This window comes from Nasonia vitripennis, chromosome 2 (genome assembly GCF_009193385.2).
Source record: "Nasonia vitripennis strain AsymCx chromosome 2, Nvit_psr_1.1, whole genome shotgun sequence".
In the NCBI taxonomy this organism is placed as follows: domain Eukaryota; kingdom Metazoa; phylum Arthropoda; class Insecta; order Hymenoptera; family Pteromalidae; genus Nasonia; species Nasonia vitripennis.
Genome location: NC_045758.1, coordinates 13,399,290 through 13,422,954, shown reverse-complemented (window position 1 = coordinate 13,422,954; position 23,665 = coordinate 13,399,290). Strand labels below are relative to the sequence as shown.

General features: G+C 45.3%; 2 protein-coding genes across 19 annotated transcripts in view; both read right to left on the bottom strand.

Annotated features, from left to right (window-relative positions):
- The window catches only part of LOC100122109 (putative glutamate synthase [NADPH]), a 29,150-nt gene extending 17,169 nt beyond the window's left edge, over window positions 1-11,981 (bottom strand). The window contains exons 1-2 of one of the 4 annotated variants that reach the window (XM_008214287.4): window positions 11,132-11,981; window positions 1,207-1,434 (exon numbers count right to left, since the gene is read on the bottom strand). The gene's annotated coding sequence lies outside the window, so the exon portion shown is untranslated. Of the gene's footprint in view, window positions 1-1,206; window positions 3,580-11,131 lie in introns of those variants that run through there. The other 3 variants (XM_008214286.4, XM_032597694.1, XM_016982178.3) reach the window with 3 other exon arrangements.
- Window positions 11,982-12,521: 540 nt separating this feature from the next.
- LOC100122125 (afadin) overlaps window positions 12,522-23,665 on the bottom strand; it is a 73,278-nt gene continuing 62,134 nt past the window's right edge. For 7 of the 15 annotated variants that reach the window (XM_031922543.2, XM_031922541.2, XM_031922544.1 and 4 more), the window contains 9 exons: window positions 20,995-23,523; window positions 19,450-19,588; window positions 19,066-19,290; window positions 18,192-18,974; window positions 17,983-18,112; window positions 17,035-17,908; window positions 16,680-16,948; window positions 16,064-16,176; window positions 12,522-15,988 (listed from right to left, as the gene is read on the bottom strand). In XM_031922543.2, the coding sequence (XP_031778403.1) occupies window positions 15,772-15,988; window positions 16,064-16,176; window positions 16,680-16,948; window positions 17,035-17,908; window positions 17,983-18,112; window positions 18,192-18,974; window positions 19,066-19,290; window positions 19,450-19,588; window positions 20,995-23,523 (5,279 nt within the window). In that variant the 3' untranslated portion in view covers window positions 12,522-15,771. Of the gene's footprint in view, window positions 15,989-16,063; window positions 16,177-16,538; window positions 16,598-16,679; window positions 16,949-17,034; window positions 17,909-17,982; window positions 18,113-18,191; window positions 18,975-19,065; window positions 19,291-19,449; window positions 19,589-19,959; window positions 20,062-20,994; window positions 23,524-23,665 lie in introns of all 15 variants that reach the window. The other 8 variants (XM_016982862.2, XM_031922548.1, XR_004226574.1 and 5 more) reach the window with 8 other exon arrangements.

The following is a 23,665-nucleotide window of genomic DNA, read 5'->3' as shown; positions in this document are numbered from 1 at the left end:
ATGCAATTACGGCCGCACGCGAAACTGATTTCCCCTCGAAATTCCAGCTTGAGCAACGTTGAGCAACATTGGGCAACCGCGCCACCCTCCGGTAGAAAACCCCTCTCCGAGTAAAAAGCTCGCGAAATCCCTCCTAACGAGCGAAAAATGTTCAGAAATCATCATTAAACGATACAATACAATCCAGCCCCTGGAACGACGTCACGTGCCTCCTCGAATTCCTCCTCCCCCGCTCTCCCGGCCAACAAAACGCCGGCCCCCGATAGAAATACACGAGTGAAAAAAAGCTCCCCGTCCGGGATTTCGGCTGCGTGCACACAGTGTACAAGGATGGGGGTGGCAGAACGACGACGTATCGATTTTCCGGCCGCGTGGGCGCGCCGGGACGTACACGAGCGACCCCATTCACCGGGGCTGGCTCTCGCGCACGACGTAATCGCCGCCGCTGCCGGCGGCGGTCTTGCGCGCGCGGCGACGATGACGCGCTGCAGCTGAGAGATGCACGACGCGTTGTGTGACTTTGGATGCATTATATGCATGCCTCTATTTCTGTGAATCGAGTCTAGTCGTCGCTCGCGCGCGTGTGTTTTCATTCAGAGACGAGCGGTAATGTATCGGGTGTTGCGCGCGAGAGCGAAGGTTGAACGAGTGATTGGGTTTGGATTACTTCGCGAGGAAGCGCCTTCTGTTATGCGCGAGAATTGTTTTTCTGTGCTATGAGATTAAAGTTTTAGGGGCGGAAAGATCAGGAAAATAACTGATGCCGTAGATCCCCCGCTGTTTACGTCAAAGTTGACCCTTATTGATAATTGTTTGTTTTTTTTTTTCAAAGAAAAAGTTGAGCGTTACGCTTGTAAAAGTTTCCGAGTAGGCCATACAGGGTTTATACACAGACCGCAGACGGCGCGTAATGGAATTATTCAATCAAAGGTTTTAAAAATTCGTCAAATGGAATATTTCTCTCCGCGACTGCTGGCATCGCGCGCAAAGCCCTACTTGTGTTCGTTACGCAATGTTCGTTGCAGAAAAAAATCAACCTGCAATGAATCTGCGAGCTCCAGTAAAGAAGTATAATATAAAGCCTAACCCTTCAGCCCCCTGTCGCGAGGCTGATCCTTTCGTGCTAAAAAAAAAGAAGACGAATGAAAGGGAAAAACAGGATTAGAGCGACTCTCGTCGCCGGGCGATTAATCGGCGTAGGCGTACCTCGATAAATTCTCTTCGCTCTGCTGTGTATCGCCGTTGCAAGTATGCGCTTAGTTAGTTAGATCGATCGTTCAAGGTCGCCTGCCGCAGTCTACGCTGGATCTGGCTGACAGTCGACCAAGTTGGCTCGTCTCTCCTCGCCTTTTTCTCTCTATCTCGCCTCAACGTCGTGCAACGGATCTGTGCGTCACTTTTCCTTCAAATATTCTCGTCGTCTGGTCTGCGAGTCTGCAAGTCAGAGCGACGAAAGTCTTGACGCACAAAAATGAGGGAGGACGAGCCGGGCGATGGTGTCGGGTTGAAGCGCGAAGCCAAACTGGAGTCTGTGCTAAAGCTCTCCGGCTGCAAGCGCGCAGTAGTCGCCGCCGGTTCCCCCCACCAGGCGAAAGACTCTCGATATATGTTTATCTCGCCGAGTGTGCGTATGCGATCTATGCTACCCCCCGCGAATCGGAATGTGTATGTGCGTGACGCTCTTTCGCGTAGAAGCCTTTTTTCGCGCTAAATCGAGTGAGAAAGAGAAAAAGAGCGAGTCCTTTGTGTATGCGCAGGTGCGTCTCTCGGGGAGAAGTGTAAGTGGCTGCGATAACGATCGGAAAACTCCACTCTTCGTTCATGTGTGTTTTGATAGCCCCGAGCCCGAAAATAAGACGTGTCGGAGGAGTATTTTGTGGTATATTAACGAGGAGAGTCTAAAAGCGGAGTCTATGCCTTTGGAGAAGCGGGGGTATCTGCGTTCTAGTATAACGACTCTATTGAAAAAACGACCTCTTATCGGAATGACAAATAATTTTTTTGGAATTAACGTACGTAACAGATAGCGCGGGAAACGATCTAAATTTACAGTGTGTGTGTGTATCGGCGAGGATTACAGATTGTTATTTATATCGAGGAGCTTCTCGCGATAAACATTTCCTTGGAAAGGCGAGACAGCGCTATTGTTTTTGGAAAATGACTCTTCCAACTGGAGAAATTTTGGCGGCGTAAACAAAGAGAGGAGCGATTTCTCGGATCTGTCCGTGCTTCCCCGTGACGAGACCCCCCGGGAACCGACAACGAAGAATCTTTGAGCAACGTGTTTGTATTTTTTTCCGTACACACGCTGTACCTCCTACTATTTTTTTCTCGACGACTCATCGTCGGTGAAAGTTTGGCAATTACCGAGAAGCGATAAGAAAGTTCGCGCGTGTGTGCGCAGTAGAAATTTTCGACAGCTGCGTCGAACTTTTTAGCTATAAAGATCGCCGTACATATGAAAATGTGGGACAGAATTTCGAGGGTGAAGGTCGCGATGATTTGCGTTATCCGTCGCTTTTTTCTGCCACTTATATTAATACTCTCAAGCATCTCTCTCTCTCCCTCTCTCTCTCTCTCTCTCTCTCTCTCTCTCTCTCTCTCTCTCTCTCTCTCTCTCTCTATTTATCGTATTATGCTCCCGACATCGTCGCCGTCACACACATCGCACGCTAGTGTCATCGTAGAGAGAAATGCACGCGAGTCCAGCGCTCGGCATGTGCATCCGATTCAAGGACACTTCATGTGCAGAGCGACATTATTATCGAGTAAGTGAGAGCTACTACACTGAAGAAAAACACAGCCATTTTAACTGAACTCGCACCAGTAATCCGTCATTGTACGAAGACTCGCCAAGATTACCGTAGAGTTCAGCAGTTTTAAAGAATCAGTTCGGTCGTTTTTGCTGGTGTCCCGCGTAAGCGACCAATTTTACGAGTCGCGACTCGCCAAAACTACGAGTGGCACACCGTTGTTCTTACTGAACAGTCGTTACGGTGCGGCAGAACGGTTAAAACTACCGGACTTTTTTTTTTTAAAGCTTCCAATAATAATGCACACTCGACGCGAGCTGAGTGTCACACGCGCGCGAGCGTTATCGTTATATTGGAGAGGGCTTTATTGCCAGGATCACGTGGGTCTTGTCGTTTTGAAAATTAACAACGCGCTTCTGCTTCCGTGTGTGCGGATTTATAAATCGTTTTACGAGTGCGGATTTGCAAATGTTTGCGCTTTTGCGTTTGGATTTCTTTTCGCCAAGTCCTCTATAGTACTAAACCTATACACACACGGCAAAGGTTAAATCGATAAATAAACAATTTGCTCTCGAGATAATAGCCCTATTGTTCCATCCATCAACTCGATTCATCGCGACTCCTCCTCGGTTACCAGAGACGCGCGCGCGCGAAACCCGATACAAATCTAAAAGGATTAAAAGCTCGCTATATACGACGCATCGCACATCATCTCTCGCCGCCGCGAGAGTGATTTTGAAAATTTCCACTGGCTCTGTTATCAAGCCGCCTATAAATATACGCGAGTATTAGCCAAAAGGGAAAATATAAAACGAGCTGCACACGTATTCCTCACGTGAAAGCTTTATAGCTTATGCGTTGGGTATGAAAAGGGGTTTACGTACTCGAGCGTCGTGTGTGTCTGTGAATGCATGTAAATGTATGCGTGTTATATAGAAGTGGCGCAACTAATAGCATCTAATCGTTTCACAATGAATGACGGCGCAAGCCGAGATAAGTCTAAATCCAAGCGCACACTGCGCAAATGTCAATCATAGCGTCGCGAGTCGCTGCTGATAACAGCTTTTCGAACGCGTCATTGCTCCCCGCGTACTTTTGGCTTTCTATTCATTTTCGAATAGTCCGGGCGCTGAGGGGGGTCTGCTGAGTGATCCATTTTTAATACATGAGGTCGTCACGGTAAGCAAACGTTTTTTTATGTATTTTCAGGCGTAGAATCCGAATTTTGTGGTTTCCGGGCGAAAAAGTTGTTATTTCTTTGTTTATTTAACTATTTAATGAAAAATTGATGATTTTTGCGTATTCTCATGGAATGTATGCATATAATAATGTGCGATACATAACTATATATGTACTTTGAGGCGCAGAACTCATTAGACAGAAAATTTGACAGTTTTCATCTCAATAAATTATTAGATTATTAATTATTTAACAATTTATTGCATAAAACGTCGATTTTCGCGTATTCGCGTATTATATATGTGTGACATATCGATTTATACGTTTTTTAGGGTGTAGACCACGAATCCGATAGTCTATAGGCTAAAAATTTGTTAGATTGTTTATTATTTAAGAATTTATTGCATAAAACGTCGATTTTCGCGGATATTCATACGGAATGTGTATTTTATCAATCTGTACGTATTTCGCGTATTTGCAAATAAAATGTAATATGACTTTTGACTTTTCAATAAATGTTATACGCGCCTGAAAATACATAAAAAAACGTTTGGTTACCGTGGCGACCTCATATATTAAAAATGGATCACTCAGACCCCCCTCAGCGCCCGGACTAGAAGTTAATAACGCGTTTTTTTTATTTCAACGTCATGTTTTAAGTTGGCGCGTGCTGCGGAATATCGGCCAATAAAATGCGTCGCAGAGATGAAACGCGAGAGATGTGCTGTGCTCTAGTGTATCGAGCTGCACAGCACAGGCATAATCAAATTGCAGCGAGCGAGCTGATGCGATCGATTACCTTTTTCTCTCTCTCTCATTTTCTGTGTATATACGTCGCAGTTTATTATTCCTCATCTCGGTGTGTATACTTGTGTGCGCAGATGATTCGGTTGAAAAATGTCGTGTGTGCCGCGGTGCAGATGTAACGTAAGATTGCGTTTTGCTGTTGTGTTATACGTTAATTTCGGAGTGTATAATGAGAGTTGTTTGATGCTTCCTGAAAGGCTGTGTCGCGCTGGTATATAATGGGTTACATAATGTATAACTAGAGTCATTGTATGGATGTATTATCAATGTCAACTTTGCCAACTTTTGTATAGAAATCGTGTGCAGGTAAAGAAAGCAAAAGCTTATAAAAGCGCAAATATAATTCTAAATTAGAAGAGATTATACGACAATTTGAATACTTACATCTAATCACGTGAATACAACGTAACATATCGCGATTGTTTTTTACTGTCGAACGTAAACAAACTTCAATGCACACATCACAACATAGCTCGGTCAGTGGTATTTCCGCGTATACTTCATTATTTATCAATTGCATACCACGTCTCCTTATTTTTCATATCCACCCGCTTTCTAACTCCCACAGGCCCGTCAACAAGGGGCCAAGAAGCTTGTGTTTGTTTTCGTGAGTATACCCCACAAATGTCCAAATTGCTCAAAAATTATACGTCTAGTCCACGCATATTGATTTTCAATCATCATACCTACATACACATCGCATTCAGCTCACACACGTTTTCCTGAAAACGCAATGTCGCACTCGAGCTCACCTCTTATAACTAATATTCTCCGAAAGACAATCCCACAGCTGAGCGAAACTCTCAATCATAAAAAAACACTGTAGCGCAGATACAGCGTCGTCACAGCGCAGCCATAACGCTAATAGCAGTCTTAATGTAACTAGAGCGCGAGTACAGCGCAGAATCCATAAAGCTCTATGCAGAGGCATAATATACACGCTCGCGGTACTCCCATTAGTCGACGTAGAGAAACTCGTAAATTTTCTCGGAAAGGCATGTATGCACACGTTCGACGGCCCATTAACTTCATTAAGTCTCTCTATCTCTGAAAACGCGCGTGCGTCAGATGCGCTGCTATTCTCGACGCGCTTTTTTCTCCCCGGTGCAGAATCATGCGTATGATACTTATCGATGTACAGTATGCGGAAGAGAAAAAATGAGAGAAACGCTGCGGAGTCAGACGCATCTATCGCGTGTGTGAGAGAGTCGATATAATAATTCATGTCCAGAAGACGGAAAGCCCGCACTCACACTCGGCATGTATAGGGAATATTATGACGTCCGAGAGCTGCTGCGTCTATCTTTCCCTCTCTCTCTCTCTCTAGGTTCCGGATATCGATCGACCTTGGGCCGCACGTGAAGGTCGAGCTGCCAAAAACGTATTGGTGATATGTGGCGGCTCGAAAAAGGGAATTTATGGGAGCGTTTGAGGTATAATTGCACGGAGATCTATCTCTGTAGTACTAGTTGCAAGTTTCAAAGGGTGGGCGTGCATAATTACCATGATTACGCAATGTTGTGCAGCAAGAGAGATATTGCAGTAGATATACACGAGGACGCAGCAAAGGGTTTAATCGAATTTAGACGCGATATTGGGTATGGATTTCTTGAGTATAACTATAAGCTGTGTCTATGATAGTTGTAGAAAGACGAGCTGCTTGTTGAACGTTTTAATATGCTATGACAGTTTCAGTTAAACTACAAGTTTGTTTGCACAGTAGAGGCAGCTTGACTACCGCGGCAATTTCCAAGTAAAAAATCAACTACTGACTTTAATTGCGTACTCTTGGCAGCGAATATTTTCATAATTCATCGGGATCACCCACTACTTACGCTGTCGAATCAATTATATCCGACTCGCAAACGAGCTTCCCAAAAACCGTTGCTCGTACGTAACACCGAAACGTATAAAAAAGTGAAAATTCGGCACTTCACGTCGTCTTTTCTCAGCAGAAAGCCGCCCGGCAACACCGAAAAAGATACTTCCCGAAAAAGCCTTCGTCGTGCGAGAATAAGAGACCTCAATAAGTCCACCCACACGGGAGAAGAGAACAAAAAAGGCGTCCGCGCACGGTTTTAAAGGATTCCGCTCTTTCTCTGGCAACGGGCCAAAGAACGACGACGCAGTTTCCTTGCCCTTGTGACAGTCTCGCGTTTTCGGCGCTCGATAACATGCTTATCAAGCGCCGCTTTTTCTTCGAAGGCCTTTCGTGTGTAGATCGTGTTTTATGACATTGGTAGAGAGAGTGCGCGTGTTCCGTTCCGTGGAATCGACCAAACATATCGCATCAGTGTGCGGGTTACGTCCCCGGTGTGTGACGTAAATAATTTTTTCAGAACGAGTGAGGGGATTATTTTTGCTTTCCGGCGGACGCGGACACTTTTTTTACACAATATAACGTAACGAGGTGTATTGTCGGAAAAAACGGAGTTAGAGGTCGTTGTTGTTGTTACGTTATGCAGGGTTTATGTGTTTTTAAATTGCGGAGTGGATCGATAACGACTATATGCAAATGGTCGCAATGATAGTAGCATTATATTATGCGCAATTAAAAAAAACTATTTTTGCGCAGAAGTTAATTGTAGCAGCAGCGCGAGACAACGTTATTATTCCCGAGAAAAGCTCAACGGGAGAGTCACTTCAAAATAGTATAAGCAAACTCCTGTGCAAAAAAGCTCCTACTAATAATAGCAGCCGGCGGAGCTTTTTTTCTCGAGAGTCGCGCGATAATGTGTGCTTTCGGAATCCGTTTCTTGAAGAAACTTGAGTCGGGGAGCTGCGGGTAGATGAAAGGTGTTGTGCCCTCTACCGTTTCAAGAAAAAGCTCCCCGAAGTCTTTGTACCTTTGTTGCTTTATCTCTAGGGGACGGTCCTTAGATTTCTCGCTTTCCCTCTGTTTTTCGTTCGTGTGTATTGTTATAAGGCACAGCGGTGCTATATGTGTTATTATTTGAAATGACGAGGACGGCGACGATTGGATGCTTGCTCGGAATCGAGCCCTTAGCGACAATGTATACGTGTACCCCCAATACAAGTGCGGCCACTTTGCCGCTTATTTTTCTACGTTCGCAGTGTACGGACTTGAGCGAAAAAAGTTCTTAAAAAAGAAAACGATAAAACGCGAGGTTAGAACGCAGAATCTTCGTATAGCAAACGCGTCATTCGTTCAGCTAGACGGTGAAAAAACTGCAGATAAAATATTTATCCAGATTAAACTATAGGTCTTTGACCTAAATAATTCGAGCGCCAGCGCATCGTTTCCACCGAACTGATAAAAATAAACATTCAGTCGCTTCGGTCAGCTCGTCAATTAGTCTCTCTCCCAAGAGTTTATCCGCATGCGAAGTGACAATAAAAAACAATAAATCGATCCAGCCTTTTTTGCTCATTCTCTCAAAGCATACATAGTGGTCAACGAATCGCGACAATTTTTTCCGATTCGATAAACCATTGTTGTGCGTATTAAAACGCATAATTAATCGATTGCTCCGCTCGCTACGCCCGGAGAGCGTGTATCAAGGCACCAAAGACTTTGACCCCGCGCAGCGGTCGAAACTTTTCCAGTACCGTCGCGCTGCAGAGATAATATTTTTTTTTCGCCAAGCTCGTTACATAAGCCGACCAATTCGGTATCCGGAGACTCGACGCGCATGGATCGAGAGAAAAATGATACACATACACACAGTCGGCGCTAAACTGCACCGAACAAATATGTATAGATAAACCGGAGACGCACCGGGTATTTCGAGACTCGTCATTTGATTATACGAGGTGATCCAAGGTGTACATAATGACGCGGCTCGTCTCGATGCGATAAGACGTATGCCGTATCGTCTCTCCTCTGGCTCGATTACCAGACGGAAAGAGCTTAGGTTTGTGTGTGCGAATAACTATGGAATTCCCCTGATTCGCGACTGCCTTATCAAGTTCGTTGGATTTAATTGTCCGAAAGAATTCTTGTCACTGTGATGACGGGGCAAGATTTTTCGGTTCGCGGAAAGGTACCTCCTACGCAGTGGCTTGCATTTTCTTAAATAATTAAGCGTGTAAAACTGTACCGATAATTGAACAAGACTGACCGGTCGCTTACATAAAGTAAGAGAGAGGGAGAGATAGAAACAACCGTTGCGCAAAAAGTTTCTTTGCCGTGTGTGAAACTGAAAAATATACATTAAAATGTATCAGTCGCCGGCTTGTGACACTAGAGATGCCATTTTAATTCTCTGCCGGGGATGGGTATTGGCGATAACTCAATCTGTCAGTCGACCGGACGATCGTGTTGCCTTGAATTCGTCAGGTGTCAACAATCGCGCTCGCTATAGGTGTACTACGCCTACTACTGTTTGCTGGCGTTAAAAAATATTTAGCTTCGACTTTATCAAAATTCTCCGGTCATCTAAGATTGTTCGGTTAGATGCTAATCAAATTTGGGTATCTTATCGCGTATCTGTGCTGAAGGTAATACGCGAAAGAGAGAGAGAGAGAGAGAGAGAGAGAGAGAGAGAGAGTCTCTTATATTGTGAAAGTTTTAATTAGCAAGGGTATGTGTGTAACGCCGATAAGGCAGGAATCCCCTTTTATAAGTGGAGCGGAAACTGGTGGGCGAGGATAATTCCCAGGCATCAGCTTTCCAAATAGAACGTGATAATGGAATTCGCGAGATTAGGGTGTGTGACCGCTAACCGATTCGACGCAATATCGATAATGAAAAGCAGGTTTTTTCGCGTTGAAAAAAATGCATATACACAAACTTGTAGTTGGAACTACTTAACACCTGCGCCTATGTCTGTAGCCGGCGGCGAGGAACCGGGCTGCAATCACGTGCCGGTCTGACCGGCGAATCGTCAATTCTCACGTTTCGCCACAATCGGCGAAAAACCTGTTTTTGCGCGCCGCTCACAGGTTTTCGGACTCACTGAACACCACGTGACCGACCTCTCTGTGTATACTGTATAATATATACGTGTGTTTGAGTGCATGTGTATACAGGCCGACGAACGTTCGAGATATTGACCGAGTTTCGTCCCCTCGAGAGCCGTCTGCTGTTGTACACACATGTATACCGAACTTGGAATTGCAAGGGAATTTCAATTATGCGCTATGTTTGCAGCTCGGCTCGATGTAGTGTCGATTCTGCGTTTTGTCGATCGATCGATCGTTGAGATTATGTTCACCGCGAATATAACGCGCGCGACGTTTTACCAGCGCAGTTTATATGTGCATATCGCGTGAATAATATAAGCGATAAGAGGATAAAAATAGAATTTTCATTGTAAAATCGTATACGCCGCGTGACTAACATTCATTTTTGTATAACTGATAAAGCGCCTTTGAGAAAAGCAGTAAAATCGGTAAAAGCTTATTACCGGAACGCACAGTTTTGCAGTACAATGAATAGCGCAGAAACCTCCTCCGTTAGATAACAATGCGTGCTTTCCAACTCGATAATAGAACTCACACTCGCGCAACCCCGAGTTTGGACAATTCACAGCTGCGCCAAAGAGGGAGAGAGAGAGAGAGAGAGAGAGAGAGAGAGAGAGAGAGAGAGAGAGAGAGAGAGAGAGAGAGAGCAAATCTATGTAATGGCCATAACGAGAGGAGGGAGCCGCGAGTGTAAAGCGCGTGCGGTTTATTGATTCGCGAGCTTAGTGTATGTATAAGCATACAGACGGGAAAAAGGGCCGACCGTGCCCTTCTCTCTATGGCTTTTTTTTTCGTCGCCGCGGCGGAGGTATAGATCAAGAGACTCGCTGTGTGAAATATTAAACGCGAGAGAAAGAGCCTATGCACAACGTACACGCGTACAGCCGTAAACAGAGAAAAATCAATCGGCTTGTGTTTTCTAGAAAGCCGCGAAGTCTTTGCTCCGCTGAATAGCGTGCATCAAAGGAGAGGAATATAAATCTCGCGGAACGTGTAATAATGTATGCGAATCGTAACGAGAGGAAGATTTTCGCGTTTTTTCTCTTCGCGCTGTTGTAGCCCCGAAAACAGCAGTAAATATATATCACACACAGCGCGGCTGGAAAGCCCTCGAAGACGCTCTCCATGTATAGGGGTACTTATAGAACGCATCGGGGGGATAAAGATAGCGCGCATAATCATGGTTGCCGGCTCCTCGTGTTGGGTGCTATTTTTAGCAGCCGCGATGGAACCGCTGAGGAAAGACCGGAAGCAACGTGCCGACGGCGACGTCGTGCCGCGCTGTACACGTATCAGTCTTTCGCTTTCTCCTTCTCTTCCCCTGCTTTCGGCGAAGCAGGAAGGCATATAACCGCAGCTGGACTATATATAATATCTGCCTGTCCGCCATGATAATTTAATCGGAGAAGCCCTGCCGTACCTATGATTCGCGGTATATTCGCGAGAACTAATCCTCGCAGGCTTACCTGGTGGCGCTGGATGGATGCTTGTTCTGGTTCGCGGAGAAGGTGGCTCTTATGTGCTGCTGTCCTCCTCCCTCGGGGCGTAGGTTGGCTCGCCGGCACTGCTTCGCTTTTCAGTCCTGCTGATGCGGCAGTCGCTTACATTCGCAGAGGTAGACACACACACACACACGCGCGCGGTAATTATTGCCGACAGGCCGAAAGAGGAGAGAACCGGTCGCCTCGCAGACGATGGCGATGATGAGGACGATGTCGATGTCGTGTCGCAGAGACACAGGGGGAGTCTGTCCGCCGGCTCCCGTTGCCAACGCGTTCTTCTTCCTTCTCGCCGCGAGGTTCTTCCTACAATGTACGGCGAATGTTGTACTCCTTTTTGATTATGCGTTGCTGGCTTTTTGATTGAAATGCAGACGGCGCGCACTGGCGAGTAAGTGCTCCGATGTATCGCGATCGACGAGGATGTGGTAAGTATGTATGTATGTAAGTATGTCTGTGTGTAAGTTGGCAAAAACTCGCGAGAGAGAAAACCAACCGTCCGTCTGGTCGACCGGTTCGCGCACGAATGCGGCTCACTGAAAATTCCTCGCTTTTCTCGAGCTCTCCGTACAGTCTGTGTGTATATGCGCGGCTATATCTGTCTCTCTCCCGGTCCACAGCGGTGCGCTATACCCACAGTACTGCAGTCTACCTATGTAGTGTGCTGGTATAACCGACGACGGCGGAACACACACACACACACACACACACACACACACAGTGCGATGTTCTACTGCGACTGTACACGTTGAGAAGTATGGGTATATAAGTATATGGCTATAATATAAGCGAAATGCGCGCGCGCACTTCTCTGGGATTGTTGGCTTTTTCTGGTTACCACGGGTCGCGAAACTCGCGAACCAGATGCAGGAAACGCGGAACTGGGAAGGAGAGGAAGTAGTGATATGGACGCGCGGAACGGAAGGAAAATTCGAGAAGGCGCGATAAGTTTGATTTCGCGAATCGCGATTCTATAAATTCATTACTTAGGTATACAGTAAATTCAAATTATATTGCGAGCGATCGTATCATGAGGAAAACAAACGCTAGTACGCGTCATTGATTGTGTTTTGTTTTCCCAGCGTGACTAATCTGTTCTCGATAAGTAAAAGCAAAAGTAATCAATTTTAATACCGCGACTGGTAGATAATCAGCCGAAGGCAAACATATCGATTGTAGAATCGCGACTGTCTGACGTGTCTAGACTGACACGTCGCGTTTTTAATTTTATCGATTGATAACGGTTTCTCTCTATAAAGTACTCGTGTAAATAAACACATGGAACACAATTGCGTTTATTGTAAAATCGTCGAGTGGAGCCATGGTGTTCGGAAATTAAAGACGCAAGACACTCAAGAGCTTTGCTCGATATTTATTTTATTTAAATCCTCATCAATATCATATCTGAATAATGCATAATGACACGATGAACAATCATTAAAAAATATAGTGTGTTTTCTACAATTACAATTGATATACATAGTTATTAATGTAGATAAGATATTACTAATTCAGAAGAATCGGATGACGCGCGTTTCGGAAAGGAATCTACCTCGTCGCTCATTAGAATCATCTCCTAGTGACAATTGAAAAGTCTTACAAAATATAGTGCAAATACGTTTGCTATACACAACAAGGAGGGACGTAACCGTTCTTTTTTTACTCGCTTTCCAGCTCTCGTTATCTCGCTGCTTCTAGCTGCAACTAACTTACATGTGGATACGTGCTAACGCTTTTTTTCCTTTTTACACAGCTTTCATCATCCATCTCATTCCTAGGTTCTGTGTTTTTACCCTTTTTACGTAAAATCTTGACATTTCATCTCTAGAACGATCGGGACCGATAAACATAACACGCTTTTTCTTTTTGCATAATCAACATGGAAATAAAAAAGAGTCCCGTTAATTCTCATGAATAACGTCTGCTATCAGCTTAAGGCTTGAAAAAACAACGGTCAGTTTATTTTTACTCTGCAGGGACTCGTGTTTCCGAACACTATATATTCTTCTCCCTGCAGGTTTAAACGTTTTTTCACTTACTAATCAACTTATCTCCCTTTCTCGCGCTTCTGTTCGCTTTACTTATATGAAAAACTTAACAACAGCTGTTCGCGTAATACATATATCTCTCATTCTCAATCTTTAAAAATTGTTAATGAAAAAAAGATAAGACTATAATGTTTTATATACGTAGGTAATAAATTAAAAAAAAGAAAAAAAAAACAAGCAATAAACAATATTTTTTGCTGGACGCAGAGATGACGATTATAGTCTGATTTATTTCCCGTTTACGTATTGGAGTTGGGGTGCATACGTTAAATGTTTTTCTTCACTTTAACTCATCTTGGTTTACACGCGTTTGCGAGTCGAAAATAACATACTCGATTATCTTTCGATTTGAAAGAAAGGCCTATATTATATCACATACAATATCTAGAACGCATCCGCTGTACAAAGTTTAGAACCCGGGCGCCCCTGTTAAAAAAAGGAAAGAAAAAAATTTCATTTTTCCACGATTAGTTCGATTCTACATAACTTGCGGCTGACAACGAATTTTGGCTGCTCTCAAACGTCGCGCACGTATAATGCGATTCTCTAATAAAATTTCATCTATGTTCTACACTTCTCCTCAAAGAAAAAGATTCTACAGTTGTTGCAATTATCATTCCTACAGACGAACTTTATTATGTAGCATTGAAAACGAGCATGCCGTCGCAAGCGGGACGACACTAATTTTCTTAGTTATACAACAAATTACATGCTTGTTGTTTTTTACTATTATTCTTTTATTTGTATTTTTTTATGCATTTTTTTCAAATGTTTTCGTTGAATCGCGAGGAATGTTTTTCGTATATTGTAATAACGGCTATTGCGCTCTGCAAAAACGCGAAAGACGAACCTACGCTAGTTAGATTATTGCAACTGCAGTCTACACTTAGACCGAATCTACTTTAGATGATATAAAACCCTAACTTTCTTGCTTGTATTCCGTTTATCAATCTCATTTTTGTCTCGCATATTCTTTCAAACTAACAACATTTATACGCTAATATTGCTATGCTTTGTTAACGCGGGCTTTAGGCTCTTTGGAGTTTGGCCCGATATCATCATATTTGTCTCATGTCTACTTAAAACATTTAGTATGGTGTAAGTTTCTCTTTTTTTTATTTCTTTTAATGTATAATCTATAATATATTTATGTGAGTGTACTTGCGTGCACGCGTCCCTGCGCAGATTCATGTATATACTATATAATGCATATGTATCATACTGTATTTATTTATATGGTTAGCTCAGACACAGTTTTACTTTGAAACAACATACAATTGGTAGATTTTGAAACATCTGCCGCGTATTGCTATTATTTGTTATGTAATTTGATTTTGACTTTTAATTCAAAGCTATTTCTATCTATAGACCTTTAAAACTTTAATTAACTTTACACAATGCCACAGATAAATTCGAATTTTTCGTAATCATCTCGCATTGTTCGACACATATTTTAAAGTGTGCAATATTATTTGACTTTTTTCTCATAAAATATCAAAAGAGTTGCTTCAGAAAATGTAAAGTTTGTTACCAAGTAACGACAATAGTACGAGATCTATCTCTGCTTTCAAAATATCATGTACAAACGACATATATGTTAGAAAATATATGTATAAATAAGTAAGTGTTTTATATAAATAAGAAAACAACTTCTTTTTTTTCAAAATGCACGAGAGATAAAGGTATTCTTTTGGAGTGATAAATAGGTCCCATATTGATCAGTGCTTTTCAAGTCACCAATGCCAAGCACTGATTTGATGTACGCCGATCTATTTCTGTATAAATGTAAGTATCAAATGACTTATATTCTTCTGCGGTACAACGCAGTCGCTTTTTATCACTCTGTCAACTTAAGTATATACATAGAGTGACAGAACACATGCACACCATCATACATACATAAATATTAAATACATGTACACGAAGAATTCCAGTTTTGAATACTTCAAATAATCGATTGATGTTAACTTTGCAATACTTATTTTAAAAAAAGGCTTCTGTAGGTTTTTTTGCTAATACTACTCTTACATGATAGAACTAAAAATTAAGGTCAGTGTTAGAACGTTATACAGTAGACATTATTTGCAAGAAGTACAAAATTAAACTTTATATAGATACCTTCATCAAGGCTACAAACCTTACTAAGAAAAGACAAAAGCTTCAATTTAGATAAAAAATAATATAAAAAATATTTCAATACTCCGGTATTAAACGATTAAAATGATCGCAGAGCACTAATACTTGCAAAAAAGGTACAATAATAAAAATAAACTTCATATCGCATGTATCATTAATACAATGAACATATTTATAGTTAAAAATTAAAAGTTTCCATACTTTAATACCATTTGCAACAATTTTAATATCGCGCTCGTTAAAGAAAACTGCAATACTTTTGCTTACGTCAACAATAACAAAGGATAGCCTTCATCCTTAAACTTCAAACAATAACGGTAACATCCTCGCTCGATGATCTTATTGTGATTGTCGTGCACCCAAGCACACAGTTGGATAACTCTGGTATTTACATAACTGAATGCTGCATGACGCAATCCCACTTCAATTATTATTATTCGAACTCAAAGGGCTACCAATATTATCGATTTCACGCTGAGCTCTCGAGATTTTCACTTTGTCTCTGGGGGTACCGTCTTCTCCGGTCTCCATGGCGAACATCTTCATTTTTTCCTTGAAACTAAGTTTCTCTGGCACGGCGCCTATCTGCGAGTTTTGCTGCTGCCTCTGCTTTTCCGCTAATCTCCTTGTCCTCGGATCCCTGAAACAAATAATAAATTGTTAAATCAAGTATAGGAATAATAATGTTACTAATGAAATAAGGGATGATACTAACTTATAAACTTCCTGAGCGCCTATCACGCCAGGTGTTGCTCCTTGAAAGATACCTCCGGGACCTTCTGGTGTTTTCGGAGAAGCCAACAGCATCTCTGCATCGTTTATGAAGTTCTATGGGAGAAGTACAAAATTATTATACCGTAAAAGAAGATTACACACATAAAACATCTACTATTGCATGACAAATATAAATATATATATACAGTTCTAAAATAAATATCTACTACATGGTTTCGATCGTCAAATCCGTTTTAAAAAACAATCAAAGGAAAACACACATTAAAGTTTGGGCAAGTATACGTTCAAAAAATGTACACGCTTGCAATGATGGCAATGACAATGTCTCATGATGGGCGATGATAGTATGGATGATTACAGCTTTTTTGACAGGATCAACATTGCCTCATGCATTAAAATAAGTAATTCAAGATGGTTGATGAACGATCAAGTGGATCATCAAAACCTCGGTATACCTCTTACTCTCTATCTGCCATTGGACGCATTTCGAAGAAAGGTTTGATACTTTTAGCTTCTAGTTTTACAATAATTGTTAATATAAATGTTGGTTGTTGGTTAGTATAATTGTAAAAGCGATGTGCTAGCTAAATACTCACATTTGGGTCTTCTCGAATGGTATCCATTGTTACAGATGAAGGGGTTACGATATTCGAGGTATTTGACATATTGTTACGGGACGGTGATTCAGTATTTGCATTCGGATCGTGGAAGGAAACCCTCTTGGTCATTGTAGCTGGTGGTTGAGATCCGAGAATGGAATTCGACGTGGTTGAAGTGTTCGATCGTAACGCGCTTTGTTGCGACATCACGGCGTAGCTTGAACCTCGCTCTGGCGGTGGGGGAGCCTCGTTACCACTTTGAGAGTCTGTAATTATTTTGGAAAATGAAAATTAAATGGCTTATTGATCGTAAAAAGTTCTACTCAATAGCATATTTCGAAATAACACTCACTCGGCGAATTGGGCTCCTCAATGACGAGATTGTCCAGTCTCAGCATGCCCGGGTGCAACTGATGCTGGTTGCGGAGGTTCGATTGATGCTGCTGGTACATCTGCTGCATCTGCTGCTGGTGTGCATGCATTTGCTGCTGTTGTTGTTGCTGTTGCTGCTGTCTTGCCTCCTCTTCCTGCCTTCTTCTCTGATTCTCGTCAAACTCCGACTGTCGTCTCTTCAGCTCTTCCATTCTACGTTGTCTTTCTCGTTCTTCGTTAGCCTGAGCTGCAGCTGCGGCTTCCATGCTTGCCTTCTGACGAGCGCTCGATTGTTGATTGAGGTTCGGTGAGCCATATGACGGCGACATGGTCGACTGGCTGTTGTTCACGTTTTGATTCTGGGGAGAATATCCTCCCACGTTATTGGCCATAGCATCGACGTTCTGTCCACCACCGTAATTGTTCTGCATGGTTCCCTGCTGGCTGCTAGCCGTGTGAATCGGTACGTTCGTCATTTGAATTTGACTGCCGACAGGCTGAGGCGACAGGGCTCCTCTGCCCGATTGATTGGTCGCGTTACTACGATTCAGTCCAGGACCAGGTTGCGGGACTTGATTGTTTGGTTGATTTCGCTGTTGGTCTTGAGCTGCGACACTACGCAGGAGACCTTGAATTCGTTGGCTAGTGCTAGCATTCTCATTGTCGACATCGTTGCCCTCCTCGTCATCGTCTTGTTGGTTCGCAGCTTCTTCAGCGCGTTTTTGGAAGTCACGCTCAAGCTGAAGAGCGCGCAATTGTTCCTCTTGCTGGGGCGATCTATGGGGTAACGCGCTGAGCTCCGCGATCTGCTGGTCGCGCCACTGCCTTGCGGCTTCCCTGCGTCTTGCTTGTTGCTGTAAACGTTAGCAGTTTAGTAAATACTTTTCGATGGAACGTGAAATAAAGCCTGAATTATGATCATCTTTACCTTCTCTTTTTCTTCTCTCTGCCAAGGATTAGTGGCACTGAACTGATACTGACGCGGCTGCTGCGAACCGCCAGCAGTCGTAGGATAATATCCACCTCTAGGAGGATCCTGCATGCTCGCAGTGTATCTGCTACTTGAAGAATAAAATCGATTAGAAATAAATCATTGATTACAACCCTCCGTTCTTCTTGAAAAATCATAAGACTTACCTAGAGGAAGGATCCATCTGCTTCGTAAATAATGGGTGCGTCATGGTATTGGGAACCGGTGGTGGAGGACTGCCACTGGACTGCGGTAGCGACGGTCTCGCCGGAGGGTTCTCGTTCGCAATATCTCCATTCGTCTGCGATCTGTTCATGCCATTGCCGTTTCCATATCTAGCCGCCGCTAATTCTGCCTCAACCTCGCTCTGGTACTGCTGCTGGAGTTCGGCGAAGGGCCTGCCCACCATTCCGGCTGTGTATGGCTTGTTAAACTGCTGTGCATATTGATTGTACTGCTGCTGTTGGGCTTCCATTGGGAGGTATCCATAATTCTGACCGGGTCCTCTTGAGTGAACATAGCTGGGCGAAGTAGGACCAAGGTTCGGAGTCGAGCCAATCGGTCTTTGCGTCGCGTTTCTAATCGAGTTCGGTGCCTGCATGCCACTGGCGCCGGCGCCAGCTCGTGGGTTATACGTGTTGTTGCGGTACGCGGCCATTCCCTGGGCTCCCATTGCCGCGGGTGCCGGACCTCCGCGAAGTTCGCGCCGACGAACTTCCTCCTGCATTTCCGAGAGCTTGGCTTCTTGTCTGATGATGTCACGGGAAGACTGAGATCTGGCTGGTGGGCCCTGTTGCTGGCCCTGTGGCCCGGGGTAACCCGGTTGCTGAGGCTGCTGGCCCTGGGGGACGTAAGCGGACATGGGTCGCTCCTTGCCCTGCTCCGAAGATCCACGGTGCAGAGTCGACTCCGAGCCTCGCGATAGGGGCTTCTGTACATGCAGCGGGCTTCTGAGCGAGAAATGCGAGATTAGATTGCGAAATTTTGGATCGATAATTTTAGACAATCAGTTGAGCGTTTCCATATAGAATATACGTGTACCTGTCATCGGAAGATTGAGGAGGGCTCGGGTGCTGCTTCAGTCCGGGCTCCTGGTTTCTATACACGCTCAAGTTTTGATAGAATCTCTCGGCTTCGTTACTTTGCATATTGTTCGCTCCGTGGGGATGACTTGGGTTGAGATTGGGCGAAGATTGTTGCCTGTTCGATAGACCGCTTGGCGGCAAAGTGCCGGCTCTGCTCGGGTCATGCAAATTGTGACTGGACCTGCAATTGTCAATGCAAGGAATTAATCATGACGCTTGCCGTGCAACTAAACGATTCAATCTATACTACTGTCGTACGGTTTATTCAAAATTCAATTAAGCAGCATTAACAACTTCGAATCTATTTTGCATTCCTATGTGGAATGTAACAAAGCCTCACCTCGATCTTAAAGAAGTTGCTCCGTTCATGGCGGGCATAGGCGGCGGCTGGACTGGCGGCGTAACGCTATTGCTGGACGATGCTCTACTGTATCCTGGATTGAAGACCTCGTGCTGTAGCTTGCCTTCAGTTCCTACATCTGTTTCATCCGAGAGACAACGTTATAGACAAAACAGCAATGAACAATGTGCAAACCCCCCGGTATATAAGTATATATAGCTTATGTACACCACTTCAGCAAACGACGTCGAGTACCAGACAGTCGGACAGTCGCGCGAATGTCGTGGCCCTCGCGCGCATTCGCGCCTAGGTGTATTTATAAACAGTTCGGGTGTATATATGCAAGAGAGTGAGTGTGCCTGACGTGAAAAAAGCGTGTGTGTGTGTAAATAGACTTGCTGCTGCTGCTGTTGCTGATGCTGCAGAGATATTCCGTGTATAGCGAGAGTGGAGTGAAGTGGTGTCTGTAAGTGGTGGGTTGGCGGTGGCCATGTACGTATGCATACTTACTGTGAAGAGCGGGAACGGATTTGCTGCTGTGAATTTGCTGCGGAGTAGGCGCGTCGTGGCCCAAGCGAGACGGCAAATCGCGTTCGCTCATGCGGCGGGGACCTGCGGGCGAAGCGCGCAACAAGATGCACAAGAACAAATGCACAACATTAAACATCTAATTGTCACATGCTCGTGCGAATTGGCAGATATATGTATACGCATACGGATAAATAGATAGATAAATGTAAGTACGTGTATATAAATGCGGGGGAGACCGACGAAGGTCTCCGTATAAACATGCGAACGTGCCTTGACTAACGTACTTGCGTTAATGAGTTTTGGGCGTATCTTACAGTCTAGGTATGTATGCACGCATGGTACAGCGATTGTGTTTCGGACGTCGAGCTGCTCTGTCGTATAAAATATAAGTATTAAGCGTTAATGAAACATCCGATGCTTTATGCGAGCGCAGCTCCACGCTCGAACGCAATATTTCCTTATGAAATAAAGCAGAGATGGATGTAATGTATAGAGGCATTGTATTAACATTCACCAAGTTATGAGCGTTTAAAAAAAAAGTTAATGAACGTGATTACATGTAGAGCTGAAAGATATTAAAGGCCGACGTAAAACGTACAATGCCGCATAAAACGCACTTTCTCTTTCAAACATCCGCACGCGCATAATTGCATCTAAAAATAAAACAGCTGACCGATGCAGCGTCGTAAACTGTGCAGTCGAACAACAGCATAAAAAAAACCTTCGCTTATACGGACTGTACGTATCACGTCGGCCAAAGGGCGATACAACTAGAGACATTAATACTAACGTTGCAAACTCTTCACATTCGGACGATCGAAACCGTGGTATAAACCTCTCTAACAACAAGTCAAACTTTTGAGACGCAACGAAAAGAAATCATAATCGTGTCAGATAACTAAGTAACGTAAATAACGAACAACAAGAAACTGAACCAGGCTCCATCAATACAATCGTGCGCTACACGAACGAAGACCAGTGCTCTGAGACTCAGAAACATCATCGCCGGCTTACGCGATTCCGTTCGCTGCTGTTGCCTCGGCTCTTCCCTCTTCGCTGCTACGGGTATCGACTGGGATATGTCTCGAAAGACCCAGTCGCCTCTCTCGAACCTCGGCGTGGGTTTTCTCTCCGACACATCGAGGTCGCTCTTGGCTTTCTTCCTGACGACGACGAGCTTGCTGTTACCACGTCTGCCGTGACCTCTGTTATCCCTTCGTGCGTAGCACCTACTGTGCTTCTTGTTGCAAGTCAGGTTAAGCTTCTCCCAGGACTTGCTCAGCCTGTCATCGTCGTCGTCGTCGCAGTCCCCCGGAATCGAGCCATCGATCGCATCCCTGGATATGTCGCTCGTGCTCTTGGACAGCCTCACCGTCGAGTGAAAGGAACTGGTGGAAGAGGCCGTCGCGCTCTCGTCGCTGCGTCGCCGTCCGAACGATATCGTGCTCTTGATGGTGATGCCGGTGACGGGAGTGTATCTCGCGAAGTCGTCGGATATTTCGGGAGCTGACACGACGCGCGAGCAGGTGGGGAAAACCACGTACTTGTTGGCGCCGGGGCTGTCCTCGCGATCGTCGTCGTCCAGCATGTCGTCGTTCGACGTGTGATTCGAGTCGAGCTCGTCACTCGAGGCGAGATCCTTCAGAGACCAGTACTTCGAGAGGCTGTTCACTTTGCCCTTGGCCACTATGGTCGTTGCGGAGCTTCCGTTGCATCGTCGCTGAGGAAAGACGTTGAGGGTGCTCAAGATCGTCGGCAGGGAATGGTTGCGAAATTGCTCGAGCTTTACGCTACCGGCTATGAGTGTGCGGGGTTGCTTTTTCACTTTGTGGATGTTCTCGATGCTGCCCTCCGTCGAGTCGGTCATCGTCTCTTTGTCGGAACCGCTGCCTCTGCGACTGTTGCCGTTTTCTTTGCTGGGTATAAAAAGAGGTGCGTCCACGTTGTCGAGGTTCGCGAATTCTTTCAACTGTTCGATTATCTGCTCCTGCTCGGCAAGAGAGAGTTTCGAGCTGCTTTTGTCGTCGGCTTCTTTCACTTTTCCCTCGTCTTCCTCCACTTCTTCTTCTTCTTTTTCGGATTCTTCTTCTTTGCTCTCACGTTTGCGGTTCTCTGCCTCCTCTTGGTACTCCAGTGTCCCTTTCGCTTGTATATCCAACAGAATCATACTCCACTCCTTTTCAGGCGTCGTGGCGACACTCTTGTCCGACTTCAATAGCTCGGTCTCCGACTTGAACTTCTCGATACTGGCTCTCGTGCGCCTTTTCGTGTCGGCGCTCGAGGGTGATGCGATGTCCGGTTCGGACATGAACTGTCTTGATCCGGCGAATCTTCGCGATTTGAACTTGATGAGACCGGCCTCGCCGAGTTGCGAGAAATGCTTGGCTAGCGCGGCAACCCTTCCACAGCCCAGACGAACGTCCTCCGGCGACTTCCAGCACTTTTCGCCGTTGCTCTCGTCGCTCGACACATCGCTGCTGTTCAGTCCGCTGAGGTCGAGGTTCAGCTCGGGCATCACCGTGTGCAGCTTCGGCGTGGGCACAACCGTGGCTTCCGTATCCAGCGAAGGGCTGTCAGAGTTGTCTCTCGTGCTCGACTGCGTGGCATCCTCCGTCGAGCACGCCTTGTCCGCGGACTTGTCCTCCTCGTCCAACTCTTCTTGCTCGGCGATCGCCGCCGCAGCTTCCTGACAGCTCTCCTGGCACTGTTCCTGAGTATTAGTTGGTTGGTCCGTGTTACGATAGGCATAGTAATCCTGCTCTTGGTGAACAGCGGTTCTGGTTCTGGCCGCCGCCTGCAGGTCGTCGACGGCCTCGAGGTAGTCCTGTGAGTGGCTCCTCACCGCCGGGAACACTAATTCAGTCTTGTCGTCGCTGTAGTAACCGTACTGCGCGCCGTAGTTTGAGCTCGTAGCTGCCGCCGCGGCAGGTTCTTCTTCTTGGTACTGTTTAGGGGGAGGCAAGTGTCGCGCGGTTGAAGGGTTCGCGTGCACCTGCGCGGATGCGTAACCGTGGGGATAGCACTCGGTGTACTGGCTCGGAATCGTTAGGAACGTCGATTCGCACGTGGGCTCGCGAATAATCGGTAACACGGGCTGTCGACTCGGCTCGCCCGGCCAGTAGCCCAGACGCGCCTGAGCCGGCTCGTAGGGCATCTCCGGATTCGGATAGACCTCCGCGGCAACGTCGTGGCCGCGCATCATCGCGCCACCAGCGGTGAGCAGAGTGTTGGGCCTTGCAACAGGCGCAAGTTGCTGATAGGCTTGATAGGGGCTGTTAGCGGCCGCGGGTATGTAGTTGCGATAGGGCATGTTCGCGTTCGCGCGGTACTGAGGGGCAATGTTGTTGCCGACGCGGGCTATACTCGCACCTGGCTGTGGATCCCAATTGTCGACGTACTGTTCGTGGTAGACCTGTCCGGCCGAGTGCCGGGGCACCGACAGGAGATTGCCCATTGAGTGCGAGGAAGAGGCCGGTTGGCCCGGAGCCATCTCTCCTATTCTTGGGGGATCAAAGTGTTCCGATTTTGGTCGTGCCTTAGAGGCTGCATGAAAAATAAGGGTTAGTTCAAGCATTAGTAGATGATATGGATTTTTCCCCAAGCGAAGCTTTTTCACATCCCGTGCGCCGAGACAAATAACTTCTTGCGTATCTTCATAGGAAATAATTTCAAACAAGGATGACGG